The following is a 22267-nucleotide window of genomic DNA, read 5'->3' as shown; positions in this document are numbered from 1 at the left end:
ATGTTCATTTATCCCTTTCATTTGTCATTTATATACATTTAGAATTGTTTGACGCTTGTAAAACTATAAAAACGTTGTTTTATGTTAACATTTGTGATCATAGACGGGGCAACATAACGTAGCTGACGTCCGGTACCGGTTTGCCATTTTGTTAGCTAGCTAATAGGATTCTAACAAGGAAGGAAGTTTGTGGTAAAATTGCATTAAGAACACAGTTGGACTCATTCTGTGTATTAACACCTCACAAGACCCGCGCCATATTGCACGCTAACTGGAGAATAACTGGAGAACCGAGGCAAAATTGTGGTGGAAATTTTTGAAAAACATGCTAACCAGGGTGGATGCTAACTGAGGTTCCACTATACTGTATTTCATATCCAAGCTTCTTCCCCCCTTTTTTCACCAACAACTGTACAGTAAACCTGACTTCATCTACTATTACCTTCTCCTTGTTCTTGTCTGCTTTTATAGTGCTCATTTGGTAGATTCCGTAACTTCTCTGCAGCCTAAAAAACCAAGCGAGAGAGTATGAAAGACAGAAAAATGTTAATTTTGTATGCTGATAAACCTTCTGTCTTTTCCATTCAGCAACCCTTCTATGCTTCTGTGTCAAAACATGAATCTTTTCTCCTTTTGAACACAATTATTTCCATAAAACGTCAGCTTAACTGCCTAAAATGTACAATAATACACACCTAACGGGACAGTGCTGTAAGTGAAGCTTTATGACGTTGCATGACGTTTACCTGTTCAGGAGTGAGGTCTCTCTGCTCCTGGGCGAGCATCTCATAGCCCACCATGAACTTCCTCACTGTGGCCGAGCGCAGCAGAGGAGGGTAGTAGTGAGCGTGTAGCTGCCAGTGGGAGTTGTCTTCCTTTAAGTGTGGCCCAGTCGGAGCTCCTGGGGAGAATAAGACAGGAGATGAACGATGTGGTCCTATGGTCATGAGCTTTTGAGTAGTGACCAAAAGGGCAAGATCACGGGTACAAGCATGAGTTTTCTCCATATGGTGGCCGGGCTCTCCCTTTGAGATAAGGGAACAAGCACTGTCATCCAGGAGAAACTCGTAAGCAGAACCGCTGCTCCTCCGCATTGAGAGGAGCCAGATGAGGTGGCTTGTGAAACTGGTCAGAATGCCTCCCGGACACCTCCTTGGGGGAGGTGTTCAGGGCACGTCCGACCAGTAGGAGGCTTTGGGGAAGACCCAGGACAGGCTGGAGAGACTATGTCTCTCAACTGGCCTGGGAACGTCTTGGGATCTCCTGTGAGGAGCTAGAAGAAGTGGCCGGGGAGAGGGAAGTCTGGGCCTGTCTGCTTCCTCGCCGCGACCCAACCTCGAATAAGCGGTAGAAGATAGATGGCTGGGTGGACGGTTTGTTTAGTCGCTGAGTCAAAGATTTTTGCATCTTTTTCTGAATGGGGATGACACCTTGCTCCTATCGCCCGGCTAAGGTAATGTAATGTAAGCTAATGTCTCATCAATGTTTTGTGTCACTGCTGCCGCCAAGTGACCATAATAATAATAATAGAATAATAATAATAGACCATAGTCTACCACGAAACAGTGATTGTTTATTAATTACTTAAATTCTGAAAAAACGGGATATAGCGAGGGAGCGATAATCGAACCATGATATTGCACAGGACGACTGTAGTCATCTTTATCCTGTGTGTGGGTGGTTTATTTGTTCCTAGAATACACACCAAACGATGAATAACTCATATTTGTCTCCTTTCTTCCACCTATTAAAGATTGTACGCTGATGAGGCTTTCAAGCCCACTGCATATTTCTGAGTTTTCGTTTTTGTCGGACCTTTTGGAACGGATTAATGACAAAAAACGAGGTTCCACAGTATTTGTTTTCTCTCCTGCTCTGCACTACACTTTCACAGCACAACCAGAGTGAACGGTGAGAAGGGTAATTAAGAATATGCATCAGAAAACAATCTCATTTATCTCTCTTGCCATTCACACAGCATGCCTGCACTACTTTGTTCATTAAATCTTTACGGCTGAAGACCAGAAATAGACCCACCGTCTCATCACACCTGAAAGGAGACATTGTTGCAGTTAAATTATACTTTACATCACTTTTTTTTTTTTAACTGAAAAGGGACGCTTTTATTTTGTAATTCAATGTCTTTTAAATGTCGAAGCCCATTGGTTTGTTGGAAATATTTATGTCCACAGTTTTAATGCGAAGGATGATAAATTACCTTTAAATTGCCTGGTAAATTACCACTGAAGGCCAAACAGCCCATTCCGGGACACAGGTTGAATTCCAGTTTGTTGCCAACAATTTCTATCATTGCATTTCTGCAATGACTGCACAGGCACACTTTTAGCCTAGCTTATTTTGAACTTGCACAACAATAATAATAATAATTCACTTTGGCTATGGTTCAGTGGTTTTCAAATACTTTTGCATATTAAGTACGATGACCTTCTGCTGAGTTTGGATAGTCTTTCATTCATTCAGTAAAGCATAAAAACATATATTTAATGCATTTGACTTGCTGCTCTTCAGCTCATGCTGCTGCCAAAGAAACCAAAAACACCCTGCTGACTTTTCCTATCAATGGAAGGACAGCACTGACAAGCACCTTCCAGCTCATGCACACCTCCACCCCTTCAGGATGAGGTGAGTACTGCAGTGCTGCCGCAAATGGCATTTCTATGTATTTTATTGTCCGATTAGCAAGTTGATGTCACACTTACATTAAAAATATTGTACAGGCTGTAGAAAGTCATGGTGTACAATACAGTACAGTCGTCCCTCACAATATTGCGGTTCGATTATCGCTCCCTTCCTATATCGCCTTTTTTCAGAGATTAAATGATAAATGTTCACTGTTTCATGGTAGACTAAGGTCTATTATTAGTCCAAATATATTGACATACAAGTGATGTGTAGTATCCTGGTCACCAGGCAGCAGTAATGACACAAAACACTGAGACATTACATTACCTTAACACTGCGTGAAGTCAGCCATGGCATGTCCGACATGATAAGAGTGAAAAAAAAGTTCTTCTCCGATTCCGTGTGGAAGTGGTTTTTGGCTTCTTAAGTTTTGAAGAAATAAATTCAAGGCTAACTAGTTAACAACTGAACGTTTCTGCAACATTACATTATAGGCAACATGCTGACAAACAGAAACTGACATGATCCAATTCAGACAGCAGGCAGGGCTTACGTACTAAGCCAAGAGACACTGGCGGCAGCCCCATCTTAGGTATCTGCCTTGTATTTGGTCAGGAAAAATGCAAATTCAACTATTTGTACTTGAAAGTATGAAAAAAAAAACAATGAAAACCATACAGAAAATACATTTATAATACAGTTAATTGGACATATTAAGTTTTTAGTGTGCTTTAGAAAGTAGATTTGTTTAAAAAAAAAAAAAAGTCCCAAAAACTAAAGAAAAGTGAAATTATGATTGTTATATTTGATTGGCACACAATTAAGATTACTTTCATTTTCACCAAGCACGAGCTCCTTCATCCTCCACAGAATCATTCCCATTTTATGTCGGCATGTTTTTTTTCCCCTGATCTCTGACGCACATCGGATTTGAAGAAACCTGAAGGAAAATGTTAATACATAATCCTGTAAAACCCTTGCATCAATATTATGTAACACATAACCTTTCATTTAATTACCCTCTGCTGTACGTGACCTGAATTGCTGTCTGTACTATGAGGTATAGGTAGCAAGGTGATTAGGGAAAGGACACAAACTGAAAGAATAAATCTCCAGAGACACGCCACAGCCAATTTGGTCTGACCTGAAACAACTATAGACAGCTTGAGGACGACACTAAACACACTAATGGCCGGGAAAAGAATGAGGAAGCAAAATGGAAGGAATGGAAAGAGTACAAATGTAAAGAGTACAACTGACAAGTTTGAAATTATCCTTGTTTTAAAGGTGTTCCAGGTTGACAGTGTGTATCTTTTAAGTGTTTATCTGTAAGATGTTTGCCACAAACACACACTACAAACATGGAGGCATATACCTGCGACTTTCTACAACAAATTATTCAACCATCGTTCACGTGTCGTCACATCTGGTTGTTGTTGGGGGCAAATAAGCTTATTCATAACTAGAAATCATGTAAAATCAGAGCACAAGTGCGGCGTTCTCGCATGTGAAATTCGCTCTAATATGTACAGCATTTCGGAAAATGTTATGACTAACATAGACCATTATAACGGGAAAAAAGTCAGGAAAAAAATGAAAAACATAACATCCCTGTCACTCTCTTATTTCCTCAGACTGAGTCATCTAAATGCTCCAACTGTATAAGTGCCCAGTCATTGTGTAAACTCCACAAATATACCGGCAAGACTACTGCTCTCCTGCAAAGAAGAGGAGGGAAAGTCTGCATCAGGCATTGGAATTTTGACACATTTTGACACATGCCTGCATCCACCGGCTCAAAGGTGGACAGGCGTGGTGTCCCTGGACCTACTGCACCTATGGGTTCTCCTGAGGAGCACCCCGGCTAAAACGGCGAGGTGATCCATTAGGAAGAATGTCCAGCGATGCTCCACGGAGGGTGGCAGAGTGTGGCGTGGTCTGGTCAGCAGCACAAAAATACTGCGTGAAATCGCTCGTCCACTACACTGAGCAAACAAGCCAAAGCCCAAAACGCCACAAGCCCAATCCGACCAAGAGCCACAAAAGTTGGGGTATAGGGTTGGCCAAAGTGCAGCTCAGGGGCCATCTGCAGCCCGTGGCTCATTTGTCACTGCATCACTGCAGAAACAAAATAAAATTTTAAAAACAGCAAAAATGATAAAAATACAGCAAAAGGCATAATGAGAAAAAGCTGAAATGTTGAAACCAACAAGGAATAATAACACAAATCATATATATATATATATATATATACTGTATATATATAGAGAGAGAGATATGGGGGGTAGTAGATCTTGTGCAGGTTCACGGCCGAGACCAGGGATCTTGGTCTCAAAAAAGGTTGGTGACCAGTGATTTAAAGCAAACCTCTGTCTCTCAAACAGTAAAGCTATTTTCACCTTTCATTTTTATCTGAGTATTTGCCAAAGAGTGTTCCTGCTCCCTGCAAATCACATAATTACATTCACATTGCATTCACACTCGAATGAATTGTCCATTTTGGGCATTTACCACTCATGGAGAATGATATGGTGAGTGAGCAGTGAAGTGTCCTAACTCAGCAGGGTGCCGCGGCTGCAGAAATTTGCCCTGCAACATTTAACACTCGACTATTGAGCCATGATGACACTTGCTCTCTTCTCCGTCAGCGCATCACTGCACTCCGCTAACCTTTGTTCCGCTGTGGGCCCTCCGAAAGGCGTTTCTCTGACAAGCCCTCACACTGGGTATTTCCCTCGCTGGCTGTTTCAGTGCAGATAAATATCAAGCAAAGCCTGCGCTTAGATTCACAGAAGCAACAGCTGGCGGGGTGGTAAACACTATCCTGAGCGCAGCTTCCAGACTTTTGTGTATCATAAATACACAAGCTGTTGCTTCTCAGCAGTCCAGCTCATTGCTTTGACTGGATTTGCTGTCTGACTAGGGGGTGTAAATTAATTTCTAAAGATTAGAAAGATAGAAATAGAGATAGATAGAAATTTTCTGCCTCAGAGCTATGCAAATGGGCTCTTAAACTGGCATGTTTGAAAGACAGTACTGCATAGTGGTAAATTGACATAACAATATAAAGACTGTCCTGCAAAACTTAAATACAAATTGAATGTATTTTAAATAAAAAGTCTCAGGAGACACTTAAAAAGTAAATGCTTGACTTTTCAATTAAGATGGAGTTACATGTAAGTGGAATCTCCGCATGAAAAGCCAATCAATTTTCCCCCATAAGAAATAATGCAAATCTAATTAATCCGTTCCAGACTGCCAAAAATATTAACACAAAAGACATTTTATAGAGAATAATTACAATTTTACATGCAAAACACCTGTGCTTTTTGAGAAGATTCATTTTATAATCAGAAATAGGCGGTGCGCTCATCAAAACACGGTGCACAGTGCTTGAAAGGAGAAAGAAAGGAGACGGAAACTGTGTTGTTCATCGTTTTGTGTGCGTCCTGTGAAAAAACAAACCAACCACACACAGACACAAACACACAATAAAAATGATTAAATGAGTCCCTGGTAAGAATCTGTCTATAGTGTCCCACTATCCATTCTGCACCGAGACTAAGTCACCAACATGTGGATGCTTTTGTTTGGCTACTCGGATTTCTTTGTTTAGCCGTACGACACCCGAGAGAGTGTACAAAAACAAGACATATTTTTTGGCAAAAATAAAACCGAGGTGTATAAAAACCGTGGCACCGCAGTAGTTATTAATACGATTATTGCAGTGGTGTCCAAATGTTTCCCAGCAAGGGCCATATCTGGTAAATGCAAAAGACACAGGGGCCGCTTTGATATTTTACATTTTGTATACCAACCCATGTAGATATGCTAACAAGTTATGTATATTTAAAGAAAAAAATGCATCTCAGCTTTCTGATAATGATGACAAAGTATATTATTAGTTTTTCTCCGCCGCTTTTTTTTCCATTTTTACCGTTGTTTTTCAATTTGACAACTATTTCAACACTCCTCTCATTTTTTTCATAACACTGTAACTTGTATTCCCATATTTTGACTTCTGTTACCAGTGTTGGGTAAAGTATTGTAAAAACTGCATCTTTTCCTCATAGTATTACGACATTATGCGTGCAAAGATATTTCTCGCGACGTTAATATTATGACTAATAATCACAGTTTATTCTTGTTGTTCTTGTTAGTTTTCTTGTTTAATTGTATTTTTAAAATGTTTTGAGGGCGCATAAAAACCAGTCGCGGGATGCAAATCGCTCTGTGGACACCCTGCGTTATTGCAAGAAGTGAACTAGCAAGGGGGTGTACCATACTGCATTATCAGCGTTGCTCAGCTTAAAAGTGCCTTGCATTGTGAAAATAATATGCAAGAAGCAATCGGTGTACTGACCTCCACTTAAATAGAAGACTCTCTGCAGTTGAGGACCAATTTTAAAGAATTTTGCAAATTGTATGGATAAGTAAAGACGCAGCGTAGCTCTCAACCAAGGTTGGTCAATTCCACCTTCTGCAATTTAGATTGACTGATGGATGCTCTTGCTGTTTGATTTACCAGAGATGCCTTGGATAGGCACGTTTGTAGGAGTATGAGCCCACAGCTCAGTAACTTCTGTGTACGATTTGATCATGTACAACTGTGCGAACCATCTGATGTTGACAAAAGCGACATGCCGTTCTTTGTGCTTCTGGATCAACTCTTGTCTGCAGAATCATCTTAAAGTCTCTGTGAAACTCTGATTCCCTGCTAATGCCATCATCCTGTGGTGTCAGCTTGCTCACAGGCCGAGAACAGAGGTACTGTTTGAATCTTCTACTTCAGCTTCTTATTTCTCAATGCAGCCTTGTTCCCTTGATCCTTTGTTCCTCCCCTGCATCATCTACTTGGAAGCTTATGGAAGTGGCCTAATACCCACTGCTGTGGTTACGATGGTGGCCGGCCAGTTTTAGAGTGCTCCACGGATATCTGCTATAAACAACAGGATTTTTCTGTGTATGCATTTAGCAACAAAAATAGCTCAGAGAAGGCTGGCAAGAGCTTAAAGAATACAAAAACAAATACAAAAGAAAATCGTTTCTGTGCCAACACTGCAACAATATTCAATTTCTATTGCAATATTTGTCTCTGTCAGCACTGCAAATCTTCACGTCAGGTGATGTTATAATAGAAATACACAGCTCAGGTGTTTATAACATTGGGGTAACATTACAAAGATTGTTGAGTACAAATAAAAGGAACAGTTTTTTCCAACCCAAAAATATGAGAATATTTCTCGTCTCTTGTAGAGAAGTATTGTATGACATTTTCGGGTAGCAGGTTATTGTTAACACTATGCATTCTTTTAGCGGTTTGAAAATGTACTAAATCAGCAAATTTGTGATTTTAAAAATAAGGGATTTGTATGTCCTCTATCCGCGGCATTGTTAATTATCCTCACACAGTACATTTAGCGAGTGAAGATTGCTTTTATAGTTATTACCCCATATCTCCACACAATAAGGTAGATATGGTAATACCAGAGAACAGTAAAGAGTGTGGACTGATTTTTTGATCTTATGTTGTATATTTCTGATGTGAGATTTCCAGCTCACTTTTTCATCTATTATGATCCCCAGAAATGTATTATCACCCTTTCAATGTCCACCCCGTCTATTTGTATTTGGTCGTATGTGTCTTGGTGGTTTAAAAGAATGACTTCAACAAAAACTGTCTATATTGTTCCATTACCAAATACATAAAAATTGTTGTGCACTTAAATTTGGGCCGAATAAAATGACTGCCATTCATGGCTGTCACTCACAGCTGTCCTGTATACACGCACATGTTTGTACAAACAATATGCAGTCATTTTGTTGTAACGATAGGCAATACATTCAGTGTTGGCCAACGATAGGAGCTAAAGCCAAACCGCTATCGTTAGCTGACAGCACACACAACTAATGCGCGTGCATGTGTGTTTTGCGGGGCGTGGCATAGGAAAAGGCCGAGATATACACTCTTGATCAAAATTTTTTAAGACAGGTAAAAAAAATTGCAAGAATTTACATTTTGCATTCTTGGAATTTAAGGATGTCCGATTGGCTGTTGACCAGTCCAGGGTGCACCCCACCTGTCGCCCGAAGTCAGCTGGGATAGGCTCCAGCATGCCCCTGCGACTCTAAAGAGGAGAAGCGGTATAGAAAATAGATGGATGGATGGAATTTAAGGACGTTCTAAGTAGAGCTTCAAATTGCAAAATTATGAAACTGGAGTGAGACAACACCCCGAAACCCCTCAGTAATGAGTAGCTATCAGATCAAAAATTGGTTTGGGCATGTTTGATGCCAGTGTTTCCAGGAGGCTAGTGGGTATGTTGCATCCACTGTCTGGAACTGATGTCCATTTTCATAAACTTCCATTGCCATCCATCCCCAAATGTTCTCAATTGGATTTACATCAGGGGGACACTCAGGATGGTCCAGAAGACTGAGCTTATTCCTGTGGAAGAAGTCCTATGTCAGGCGGGGATTGTGAAGTGCAGCGTTGTCCTGTTGAAAAAGCCAGTCATGACCACACAGACGAGGACCTTCAGTCATGAGGGATGCCCCCTGCAACATCTCCACATAGCCAGCTGTTGTTTGATGCCCATGCACAACCTGAAGTTCCATTGTTCTATTGAAGAATCAAGACGGCACCCCCTCCACTGTACTGGGTGGAAAACATCTCAGGTGGAATCTCCTTGCATTTTGAAGCTCTACTTAGAACCTCCTTAAGATCTAACAGTGTAAAATGTAAATTCTTGCAATATTTCAACTAGTCTTAACATTTTGATTAGGAGTGTACAATGCTTGAAGCATGTTCGAAAGTTAGCGACCTCGAAGCAGCTGCCCAACAGTTGCAAACAGTCACTTTATGGGTAAAAAATAACATCCCTTTGCAATTTATATTACGTCGTTACCAATATCCTGAACTCTACACACTTAACCTTTAAATATGCTAATGTGTCTGACAATGATATATGGTGCACTTCAACTAAACACTTAAGAAGGACTTCAAATCACTTTTTGACATTAGACCAGCTGCTTAGTATTCACATGATAATTAACCAATAATTAATTGGGCAAACAGTCCGTTGATAGGAGTTATTTTAAAATATTCTGACAGTAATGTATTGTGATCGCTCTCCTTTACTGCTTTTCTTTCTGGTGCAAGTTAATATAAGAGTAGTCTCAGCCTTTTCCATACTTGTGTTCCATTCCTTACAGTTATCTACTTTTAAAAGTTCCAAGTTTACGAGCTAAACTTCCAACTAAGTAACTCAAGCTAACAAATTAATGTGGGGCTTTTATTCTTACCATGCCAGCCCATACTGTAGGGAAAGGATGACTCGAACAGATTGTCGTACTTCGTCAGCAGTTGCTTCATAATGTCAGCCAGACCTAAACAACAGATCGTAGAACGCATGATGAAGCGAAGACGCAAAAGGATACTGGAACTGTTTGTGCTGTTAATCCCGAATGGGCAGAGAGAAGGAAGCTAAATGTAACACTAAACATGGACAGCCAAACTGCAGTACTTACTTCCCCTCTCCTCTGTGGTCAGATCACTGATTCTGAGGACATGTCGCCGAGGTAACAGTAGCAGCTGGTAGGGCCACGTTGCCCAATAAGGAACCACTGCCAGCCAGTCAGCGTTCATCACCACCAACCGCTCCTAAAAGGAGAAAATTATGAAACTGTGTGAATGGAGTGTTCCATACATGTCCTACATTTAACTAAAAACATTTGCACCCCGACCATCTCCCACTTTCTTTTGGTGTTCCCCAAGTCCCTGTCCTCGGCTCCAGTTTGTTCCTCTGCCATGTATTTGGAAAACACAACATCCATTCCCACACCCAACGTTATATGTCCATCAACATTTTAAACACAAACATGACCCATTACCAGGGAACATGGGGTTAATTTTAGACTCAAGTATTTTTTGCATACAAATAAATTTAAACATTTTAATTATTCTAAACGGCCTATTTGATAATCAGATTGAAGCAGTAAATATTTGGCCTGTGTCATTTTTTTAAGCACAACATTTAAGTAAGGGTCTCCCGATCTGATATTGATATCAGCCCAATAAAAGCAAAAAAAAAGAAAAAAGAAATAAAATAAAATAAGTGTCAACAGTAGCATGAATAACAACTGCAACCAATATTTGGGTGGCAGGTTAGATATGCCAATTGCAAAGTAAAAAAAAAAAACAAAAAAAAAAACATAGCTTCATTATTATATTAGATTATATTAATTACAAAATGTCTCCATGTTGCAGTTACTTTTAAGTTTAAAACAGATTAATGGGGGTTGCAAAACAACTTCATGTCTGCATTCGTGTGCAAAGTTTTCACATACCCTCGGCATCCATTTGCCTTTTCACACAAAAAGCATTACTGCACATAGCATTCTTTACACACCTGGTTGTCTTTAAGTGAGTCCGAGTGAATGAATGTTTAAATGTTTACAGCCGGGATGTCCAGAGTACGGCCCAGGGGCCATCTGCGGTACACAACTATTTTTTTTATTGGCCCACAGTACATTCTAAAAATATAGTTTAACAAGGAAACAAAAAATTTGAAAAATCAGCAGTAATTTTACAAGAATAAAGTCAAAATATTGAGTGAAAGATCGTAATTTTACAAGAATAACATGAAGGGGAAAAAGATCAATTTTAGTAGCATAAACTTGCTGTTATTTTTTTTAATTCATAATATTATAAGAAACAAAACAACAAATATAGTGTGTTGTGGAAAAAACTCTTAATAATAAAGTCATAACTATGAGATGAGAAAAACATTGGCGAGTATTCAAAAAGAAAGTTGAAATATTTGGAAGAAAAAAATGCAGAATGGGAAGAAAAAGAGCAAATACCAAAGTTCATATTAATAATAGGCTTTTTCACCTACAGTATATCACAAAGCTGAGGTACAGTTTTTTCAAGTGGCCCTTGCATCCATACAGAAAGGATAATATAACAATTATTTAGGGACAAGTACTAAACACTGTATATAACTGGTACATTGTGGTAACCCACAATATAGTAAACACACTCATGTTGGGGTCACCAATGTGCAGATGTGATTTAAAATAAGAAAGGAGTTGCTCTCCACTTCACAACACCACCTTAGCATTGCGTACTTGTGTCTTGTATATTTCTGTGTAGTAGTAATGGTTGCATTATGAACAGCATTGTTCCCTACCTGATTGGATCTCAAGTTAAACATTGTTCTTGGTCTTTAACCTTCTACCTTCCTCACACTCCTTTCCAATTTCTGTTCTCCTGTGACTTTAAGCGGATTATAAAGCAGCGCAAGGAAGATAGAACACAAATGAATGGGAGAAGGGACAGAGAAGAAAGCACCGAGGCATGCAGGAAGCGGACGATGTCCTAAAAAACGAGACATTGCATATCACAAATGGCCCCAAAAAGTTTGATTCAATTAGCTGAGAAAGTTTTGCTTTCCCGGTCAAGCCGATCACAGGGGAGTCAAACCTCAATTGAAACTCCTTCAAGTACTGCAGTGTGCCAATTTATGGTCCTAACCTCGGGTCAGACAGACAGGAGCAAATAGGAAGGGGACACTGTAGACACAAGCACATGCACACAACAACATCAACACACTACAGCAGGATAGGGCAGGCTGGAAAACACTCGTACACCCTGCTTCCGCTCTAATTTGATAAAGGTCAGCCCCCGTGAGTGCCTGTCTAAGAGATTCAAGTGTCTGCTCCCCTCCTCCCCCAACCCTTATTGATACGCGCACACACACACACACAGGGGATCATTGTTTTAATGAATCAGACAGTACTATTCTTTAATCTCAGAAATGTTTTGTAGCGTCAGATTTCCTTATTTTCAGTCGGCATTTTAATAAAAAGCAGAATAAGGACTCTTGCTTTAACAGTAAAATCGGGAGCGGTGCCTCTGGATTGGCAGACTGTGGTGGTGGTCCCCTGAGGGTGTGTTCCAACTATTGTGGGGTCACACTTCTCAGCCTTCCTGTTAAGTTTTATTCAGGGGTTGAGGAGAGGTGGATCTGCCGGATGGTTGAATCTCAGATACAAGAGGACCAGTGCAGTTTTCGCCCTGTTCGTGGAACATTGGACCAACTCCACACTCTCCTTGAGGGTGCATGGAAGTTTGCCCAATAGTCCACATGTGTTTGCCAAAAGGCAAAGCTCTCAATTTACCAGTCCATCTACGTTCCTTTGCCAAAAGGCAAAGCTCTCAATTTACCAGTCCATCTACGTTCCTACCCTGACTTATGGTCATGAGCATTGGGTAGTGACGGAAAGGACAAGATTGCGGGTACAAGCGGCCAAAATAAGTTTTCGCCGTAGGGTGGCTGGGCTCTCCCTTAAAAGGTGAGAAGCACTGTCATCCGGGAGAAACTCCAAGTAGAACCGCTGCTCCTCCACAATGAGAGGAGCCAGATGAGCTCGGGCATCTGGTCAGAATGCCTCCCGGACGCCTCTGACCGGTAGGAGACGTCGGGGAAGGACACAAAGAGACTACGGCTCTGCGTCTCCTCCTCTTCCCCTCCTCCTCGTGGAGTGGGAAGTCTGGACTTCCCTGCTTAGGCTGCTGCCCCCACGGCCCGACCTCAATAAGCGGAAGAAGATGGATGGTAATATGGAGAAATTTGCATTTTTTTCCACAGGTGGCAAATATTTGGGCCAAACCTGGAAAAAAAAGATTTCTGATACTGTTGTTTCAGAACTGGAATGCTACCACTGTTCCCAAACCTTTGGAGGGGAGTGTATTTCCAATCCCTTCTCATCTTCATGCAGAGAAACATGATACTGTTTATGAATGGATTATTATCATACCTTTATAAAGGCTATTATTGACTTTTGCATAATTTGTAAAAACTCGATAAAATATTGAAAATAAGTGTATTATAATATTTGGATGTTGAGCTCTCAGGCAGGCAATCACGACACAGACTTGAATCTTGATATGAACTAAATACTGCACCGCATGCATACATGTACTGCATATTACCTACACGTCTCCCTCTCCGCTTTTCCCTTATTTTTCCATCCAGCTCCTTGCTTCACAAGTTTTTATCACACTTTACTAATTCCGTTCAGCCAAAGATCTTCAGAAGAGAAGACTCTCTAGGGGGGAATGGGGTATCAAATACTCCTCTCGAGACAGAACTCAAGTAGACTTCTGGTCCAAAAGTGAAGTGGCCAATCAACTTAATGCCGCCTTTGCTTTTTTTCAGAAATATGTGCTAATCATACAAATGTCATCATTTAAGGTTTTGAAATAGCTCTTCTTTGTTGTGCTTTTACATTTGATGGACAGTCAGAACAGTACTAACGTTGTGGAGTAGGGCGAGATCAGACGTGTCCAAAGTGCGGCTGGGTGGAGGAGTTGGGGGGAGTGGGGCACTTGCAATTTTTTATTGACCCGTGGCACATTTTAAAAATACAATTTAACAAAAAAAAAAACTACAAAAACAACAACAAAAACCTTGCGAAAATAGGAAAATCAATAATCATTTTAAAAGAATATATAGTCAGAATATTAAGAGAAAAAGTTGCAATCTAACAAGAAAAAGTTGTAATTTTACGAGCATAACGGCATAATATTAGGAAAAACAACATCTTTTTTTTAGCATAAAGTTGAAATATTAAAGAAAACTTTTTTTTTTAAAACGTAATATTATGAGAAACAAAACAAGTTGTCATTTTTTGAAAATTATGTTGCGGAAAAAGTTATAACGTTACGATAATAAAGTCAAAATATAACCAAAATGAAGGCATTATTCTGAGAATAAAATTTACAAGAATAAAGTCGAAATAGTTGGAAATTTTCCAAACCAAATAACAGCAGAAATGCAAAAAAAAGCTGTCATTTTATGACAAAGTCAAATATTAAGAAAAAAACAACATATTCTAACAGGAAAAAAGAATACATTTGTAATATTGTGAGGAAAAATATTGTCATTTTAGTAGGAGAGTTGAAATATTTTTTCAAAGTCATAACATTATGAGAAACAAACAAAACAAAATAAAGTTGTAATTTTTGGAAAATGATGTTGGGGAAAAAGTTACATTGTGGGAATACAGTCATAATATTACGAAAAGAGTACGCACGGTGGCTGAGTGGTTAGCATGTCAGGAGATCGGGAGGACCTGTCTTGTAATCTCCACTTGGGTATCTCTATATGGAGACTGCATGTTCTCCCCGTGCGTGCGCATGTGCGTGCGCGTGTGCATGCATGTGTTTTGTCCGGGTACTCTGGTTTCCTCCCACATTCCAAAAACATGCATGTTAAGTTAAGTGGTGTGTGTGTGTGTGTGTGTGTGTGTGTGTGAATGCTTGTTTCTCTAAATGTGCCCTGTGATTGGCTGGCCAGGGTTTACTCCGCCTCTCGCCAGAAGTCAGCTGGGATAGGCTCCAGCATACTCCCGCGACCCTAATGAGGATAAGCGACATAGAAAATTGATGCATGGATGGCTATTACAAAAAAAAAAATTAAATATTATTTAACAAGAAAGTATATAGAAATAGTAATACTTAATCTACATGTGTTGCTTTACAAAATATCAAAACGGCCCTTGCAATCCTTTCATTTTTCACCATGTGGCCCTGTGGAAATAGTTTGGACACCCCTAGGCTATAATGAATAAGCGTGAATGATTTTTGGAATGTAAACTGAGAAATGAAAAGGAAAGCCCTTGGCATCAGATACCAAGAAGTGACTGTGTATTAAAGCGGCATCAATCATGTGTGCAATGTGCTAAATGTTGAGTTAGGTGCCCAGACCTCCTCAAGGTTGCTGTTGCTCTTCACACTTGACTGTTGAATTGCTAAAACACACACACACACACACACACACTCGACCTTACACACAAAGTATGTCTTCCTAAGCTGTGCACACGTCGAAGATGGATGCCGCAGCGTGATGCCAATGAGCATTTCTGCTGCCCCATCACATGCTTCACTGGTTGAAAAACAGGCAGTGCACTCGTGGAAAACGGAAAGCGGAGGTGTAACGGAATGACACATGGAAGAGGGTGGAAGAAGATGGATGAGGGGAAAAAGGAATAATGTGATACAGTAGTTGCATTTAGAAAGGTCAAGAGCAACTGGACTTGGTAAGTATTATCTTTCACCAAACCGGAACCTGCAAAACCATCCGTATGTGTTCCTAACGTGAAGAGGTTCCACTGTCCCGTGTTTGCTGTACAGTACCTTTTTCTCAGTTTCTTGCTTGGCATATTGCAGCAGCAGCGGCTCTTTGTGTTTCTCGTAGAACGCTCTCTGACAGCGATCTGACAGCGCTGGCTCATTTGGCAAGAAGTTGCTCGCCCATACCTGTAATGTCACAGGAAGTAGAAAAAAATGGTTGGAGACAATGATATGGTATGAAAGAATCCTGGACGATCATAACCAGACTCTGCTCAAAACATTTATTTGAAAAAGTTGAGAGCGGCAGTGCTTATTTGTGCCTATGTTGCTGAGGGGTTTTTGCCAGTCCCACATACTTGTAGGAGCATGGTTTGGAGTTGCTTTTCTCCTCCTCCCCTCTCCTCTTGTTCTCTTCCCTTTCCTCTCCCCCTTTTATCACTCAGTCATCCCGTCCTGTCTACCCTCCCCATCATATTGTATGACAGGTTGTATAAGTACGGACGGGTGATTGCACAATTTCGCTTGTACCGCTATAAGTAGTGAGTGAAGGCCATTCTGATTCTGATTCTGTGATCGCATTTTTGACATTTTGCTTTTAGCATGGATTCTGAATCCAGTCCTCAATTGGTTCATGTTTTTTTTCTTTGATTGCAGTCAACACATCACACTACAGTATGTAATTCATGAGGATTTTCAGATGGAACCAAGATCAGGGATCAAGCGTTTCCTTAATGTTTTCTTCAAATATGGCTTACAAAAAAACAGGGTTGATCTGAATCTGCTGTGTTTGGTATGCACAAACCCTCCTCCACCACTGTGATTGTCGATGACTACATTTAATGAGGTTATTCATCAATTTCACTTAATCAATGTGTTTTGACCACATTCATTTTATCCCTGCAGGCTTGTTAAATGGGTGTTCCTTGCCAGAAATGAGCATCTATTTATTTCAGTAGGGTGAAGGCCAAGCTGAAGACACAGTTGACATAACTAATCAAGAGACTCCATCACAGTTAACTGACTTTCATTACCTTGAAGTTAAAAAAGACGCATGCTGTCTGCAGTGTTTCACTACACTTGTATATGTGAACAAAGCGTACCTTCACTGCAAACAATGGGAAGGAATCTGCTTTGTGGTCACTTCCTTCACATTCTCATCTTTAGTTAGTATGTCTGACATGGGAACTAAAATGAAAGGAAATATTCCATGTACAATAATAGCCAGAGGCATTAAGTGCTGGTTTTGCACGCCAACACAGCACTGCCTCTGACAGAATGACTAATTGTTTTGTGATTAATCACCTCTTCAATTATTCACCGAGAATGGAGTGCACCTCCATTTTTTGACGCGCAATTAACATGCGTGTTACTTAGTGTGCGTGTCTGACCATCGGCCAACACCGTAGTTTGAGCAGACACAGCAGTGACTGTAGAGTTACAAGCCGGAGCAAATATTGATCAGCAATGGACAAAGGAAAGGGTGTTTTAATTGATTCAATTAGCTTCAAAGCCCTGGAAGATGGCTCTCGCAACAACACCAAAGTCATTTGTATCTATTGTCACTGTGATTTGAGTTGTCACGGACTACGTCGCCTGCCAGAGAGAAGCGAGAACTTACTGGCGCAATGCTGGTATTTTTTTATTGTAATTTATGCAGTGCTACCTTAGCATACAATGGTCCCAACTAACAAGTGTTTTTTAGATGCGAGCTGTCTCTTGGCTGACTACAGGGGTGTTATTTCATGTCTACAGGGCTCTAATAATGGTAAAAACTGTATTTAGGTCATAAACAGGTCTTCTATGTTCCAACTACAAAATTATTCCATGTATTAATATTGAATCTTACTTGGTGGAAATTCATATATCACGGTCGGGCCTGAAACCAATTAACTGCGATAAAGGAGGGATGATGTTATATCTGTAAATACTGAACTGCTGTATTCCTTAGCGTGTGTGTGACAGTGTTTATGGGTCTTATGGGATGGGATGTTTGCGAACGTCTGTAGCTGTGGGTGTACTTGTGCAGCTGTGTTGCTGTAGCCGCTAGATCTCCTGTATTTCCTGTCTCGCGGGAGACTCTTGACTCAAGGAGAAATGAAGAGAGGCTCCAAAAGAGATTAAAAAAATTAGCACCTATTCCCACAGGACAACTTGTGTGGTAAAAGTTCAACTGTCTCTATCTTTAGCTATCTTTAGTGTGCCACCTGTTTGCTCTACCTCATAAACACATTATAATAGGACTGTCTGAATGTAGCTTGTCGTTACACAGCAGACATCGTACTGTAACTCTGCTTTTTAGTCTATAACCACATTTTTGTACTTTTTATGCAAGGATAATCTGGAAACATGCATGCTTGTAATTATCTATTAATCATTATCAAGTAGACATTTCCATTTAGTGCAATTTTACATATACTGTAAATTTGAAGCAAGTGAACTCCATGATGCAACGTGCAAGTCAAATACTGCCCTCTGTTGACAAGGCCTAGATATTGACCTTAAAAAAGTACAAGACTTTGCTGACACAGTGTCTGGTATTAAATATAAGTCCAGGTGTTGAAGTGGACCACTCATTTCAGGGAGGTACTTGGCTGTCACCAAATAGTCGCAAGCATGTCAGCAAGCACCACCTATTTATATGATCAGTATTGATATCTCATATTGCCGTCAAGCCCCAATAAGAGTATTTTGCCCACACAGCCATTGACACAAAATATAAAGCCAAATATGTGTGCATTTACTACCTGACAGTGAGGATGTGGATTGGAACAACCCATCATAGCTCCTTTATTTTCAAATATCTAAAGGGGGGGAGAAGAATAAGGGAAGTTTAATTTGTATGTTTGCTGACATTGAACACTGACACACACACTGAAACTGTATTCTTTTTTTATTCTTATTCTTTTTTTTATTTAACATAGTTGTTATTGTAGAAAAATAACAAATAAAAATAACAAATAATGTATATTGCACATATAAGGTGTTGTTATCACAGTAAATGAAGACTGAGGTGTATCCTGTACCTGAACCCAGGGGTAAGTGGCACCTAGTTGTTCTGCAAGCTCCGCCCACTTGTCAATTACCTTGACAACCTCTTCTTTTTTCATGAGGGGGAGTGTGACATCAGACCAGGGATGGAAACACATGACCTTACTAAGAATGGGGAGGATGTGAGGAGAGATGTCAGATAGCAGGCATGTGACATTGTCTTTTATAAAAGTGCATCCTACGCTCTTTTTTTTCCGTGGCGTGTGTGTCTATTATTCATAATAACATTTTGCTGTTGTTACCAGCGTGATGAATAAATCATGTGTATGTTGCTGGATTTCCCTCGGAATGGCCTGTTAAAAAAAATAAATGAATAAAACAATGGAAGCCAGTTTCTTTGTATGTTCCTGCTTCTCGAAACGTGGAATACTTCTTGGAGAGAAGACCCGTCGAAACCACACTTTTCCACATTACACATCCGGTGCTGGAGCTGATCAATCTGACAGAGAAATAACCAACATGCCTCACGACTTGCTCTGTGCTGAAGGAGATGACTTTTCCCACGTGTGGAACACATGTTAGATTCTCACTCAAGTAATAAACCGCATTTAATAAAAATTAACTGGTATGAACATCTGCGGCTGCGGGCAACCTCCTGATTTTTATCAACTCAACACGATGGCAGTACAGTCGTCCCTCGCTACATCGCGGTTCAAACATCGCATGGCGGTTTTTCAAAAATGTATTAATTAAAAATTATCACGGTTTTGTGGTTGAATATGGTTTATTGGTCAAAACATTTGCATAAACGCACGTATTCTTCACCCAAATTAAGCATTTTCAATCATAAAAATGGCTAAATGAATGAAAATACAAATATAAGGCATTTAGAAGATGCTATATGTACTGTATGTAATATCTGTGATGTAGTTTGTGCCTTTAAGAGGCGGGGCCTGGGAAGTGACATGTGTCATGAGTAGAGTTGCTGAGTGTTAGCATGTTTAGCAGTGTGGAGTGTGCCAGTGACTGGTGCGAGTTGTGGCTGACAGCAGCTCCTGTGTCAATGTTCACTGCGCCATTGCAGTAGTATTCTACTACATTGGCCACTAGGTGTCAGGAACTTTATATTGATGAGACAATAGCCACCAGGTGTCCTGTCAATAACGTGTGAGTCAACGTAATGTCTTATTTATGTCTAAGACGTCTTATTTTCTTTTATTTTGTCATCTATATTGAGTAATGCAAGTGTAAAAGTGACTACAGGAGTGTTATTTCATATCTACGTGGTTCTAATAATGCTAAAAAAAAAAAAAACATTTTGAAGGTCTTAAACAGTTTTTCTATGCTCTAACTGCAAAAAGATTCTGCGGAAATTCACCCATCAACGAGGGACAACTGTAGCTGCATTGGAAGCACAGCACCAGCACCCTCTGCGTGCACTTGAATTATGCTCCTGTGTCACGGCACCTGAGCAAGCAATGCAAGCTGTCTCCGCTCCCTCCAAAACCTCTGGCAGAGCTTGACGTGCACCACCAAAAAGTCCTAACGCAGACCACAGAGCTATGATTGGTCGGCTTTTCTTCGTACATCTTTTACGTCTTGTCCCCCTTGCGGATGCGCCAAAAAGTCCGCCATGACAAAAGAAACAAAAGAGCAAGTTGCGGAGCGACTGAGAGTACAATAATCCCTCGCCACTTTCCACACGAGCACGAGTCTTATTTATGTCTTGAATGGCTTATTTTTGTCTTATTATGTCTCCTATATTGGCTAACACGAGTGTAACAGTGACAATAGGGGTGTTATTTCATTTTGAGAGGGCTCCAATAATGTTAAAAAACGTATTTAGAAGGTCGTAAACAGGTTTTCTATCCTCTCACTAAGTAATAAGGAATTAAACTTTGCGGAAATACACTTATCACGTTCGGGTCTGGAACCAATTAACCGTGATAATCGAGGGGTTACTGTAAATCAGATCACATCAAGACTTTGCAGTAGCATAATTGAGCCTTTGGTGTTGACAGTGTAACCGAGACCCACTCAATGCACTGCAGTGCACCAGCCAAGATGGCAGAGTCCTGTTGAGGAAGGAAGCGTAAGTTCCTGTCTTGTTATCCATCCATTGTGGTTTTCTGCTGACATAAAAGTACAATGCAGAGCGGGGCTCGAAACAAGCCTGAGATTGAACTAATTACTGTAGTTAATTTGGATTAAATGCACCAATTAACAAGTCTCCATATAAACTCAGCCTAATTACAGTGCCTACCATTTTGTCGAGATTGAAGGTATTAATTAAAGTCATTACAAATGGTATTTTTGTCTCTCATGTGGACCTGTCGTCTCTGTCCTCTTTGACAAAAAAAAAAAAAAAATCACATCCCGTTTTGTTTTGTCCCTAATTAGTTGTCTGAATGTTGCTGCACAGCCGCAACTTTTTTAAAATTTATTTTGACTTCCTTTCCTGTTGGCCACAACAAACCCATGCACCCTGAGCTGCCTGCAAAGGCACCACAACACAACGTAAGCACAAACATGCACACGATGCCGGTGCGTGGTGAAAATGAAAAGACTTGCATATCCGTAAAGAAACACTTGGCGGCGTAGGAAACTTAACATCAATGCAAAAAAGCATGGCAACATTCCAGTCAGTGTTTCAGACTCTCTGTGCCTCATTATCTTGTGTGTGTGTGTGTGTGTGTGTGTGTGTGTGTGTGTGTGTGTGTGGAATATGAACACTTGGTTGAGGTTTCAAACAGCACATAGTTGTGATTTTAATCTATTATTTAGTCTCGACTCTACTGTCAGATACAATCATTGCTGGAATGGCATACATAGGAGCATTTTTAAAGATGTTTACCGTGTGAAGGATGCTTTCATATGTGTTTTCCCAGGTTTGAGAGGAGGGAAACTTTCTCCTTTATTCATAGAGGCTGGTGTAGGAGCAGCAGGAAGGGAGTGGCTACCCTGCCAAGCATGTTTCAAATGTAAAGATTGAATCTCTGCAGTCATTACTCACACAAAATGTCTGATAAAAGCCTCAACAAAAACTGGACGCGGTTTGTTTTTTTTGCATGTGCAGTGCAAATATTCTTGCTCTTTCTTGAGAGGTGAGGTAATATTTCCATCTGCTGGAGGCCCACAGGAAAAAAACAACATGTAATGTGTAAAGGGTGTGACTGGGTGATAGTTCACATAGTCTAAGACAGAAGTGGAGAGTTTTGGGGAACCTTATTAACTAATATTTCAGAATAAATAATAAGTATTTTCTTACCACACCCCTCTGGCAGCTTTAGACTGGAACAATGGATGTTGATCTGGGCCTAAAGTGCACAACAATTTAATTTTAAGTGCCTAGATCAGAGGTGTGCAGTGTGGCCCTAAAAAGAAAAGCAAATATAGAAAAATCAGCAGTAATTTTATAAGAATAAAGTCAAAATACTAAGAAAGAAAAGTTGTCATCTAGAGAATAATGCCGTAATTTTATGATGAAAAATAATG

At 40.2% G+C, this 22267-nt stretch overlaps 1 protein-coding gene across 8 annotated transcripts in view; it reads right to left on the bottom strand.

The window, feature by feature from the left end:
* galt (galactose-1-phosphate uridylyltransferase) overlaps positions 1–22267 on the bottom strand; it is a 44373-nt gene that overhangs the window by 17001 nt on the left and 5105 nt on the right. For 4 of the 8 annotated variants that reach the window (XM_054756763.1, XM_054756761.1, XM_054756762.1 and 1 more), the window contains exons 4-11: positions 22041–22089; positions 18808–18937; positions 18529–18585; positions 15848–15970; positions 10174–10306; positions 9949–10032; positions 747–901; positions 443–506 (exon numbers count right to left, since the gene is read on the bottom strand). In XM_054756763.1, coding sequence (XP_054612738.1) covers positions 443–506; positions 747–901; positions 9949–10032; positions 10174–10306; positions 15848–15970; positions 18529–18585; positions 18808–18937; positions 22041–22089 — 795 coding nt within the window. Of the gene's footprint in view, positions 1–442; positions 507–746; positions 902–3421; positions 3584–8667; positions 8772–9948; positions 10033–10173; positions 10307–15847; positions 15971–18528; positions 18586–18807; positions 18938–21626; positions 21734–22040; positions 22147–22267 lie in introns of those variants that run through there. The other 4 variants (XM_054756767.1, XM_054756768.1, XM_054756765.1 and 1 more) reach the window with 4 other exon arrangements.

The sequence above is a fragment of the Dunckerocampus dactyliophorus genome, chromosome 17 (genome assembly GCF_027744805.1).
Source record: "Dunckerocampus dactyliophorus isolate RoL2022-P2 chromosome 17, RoL_Ddac_1.1, whole genome shotgun sequence".
NCBI classification, from domain to species: domain Eukaryota; kingdom Metazoa; phylum Chordata; class Actinopteri; order Syngnathiformes; family Syngnathidae; genus Dunckerocampus; species Dunckerocampus dactyliophorus.
This window is presented reverse-complemented; position numbering and strand designations above follow the sequence as displayed.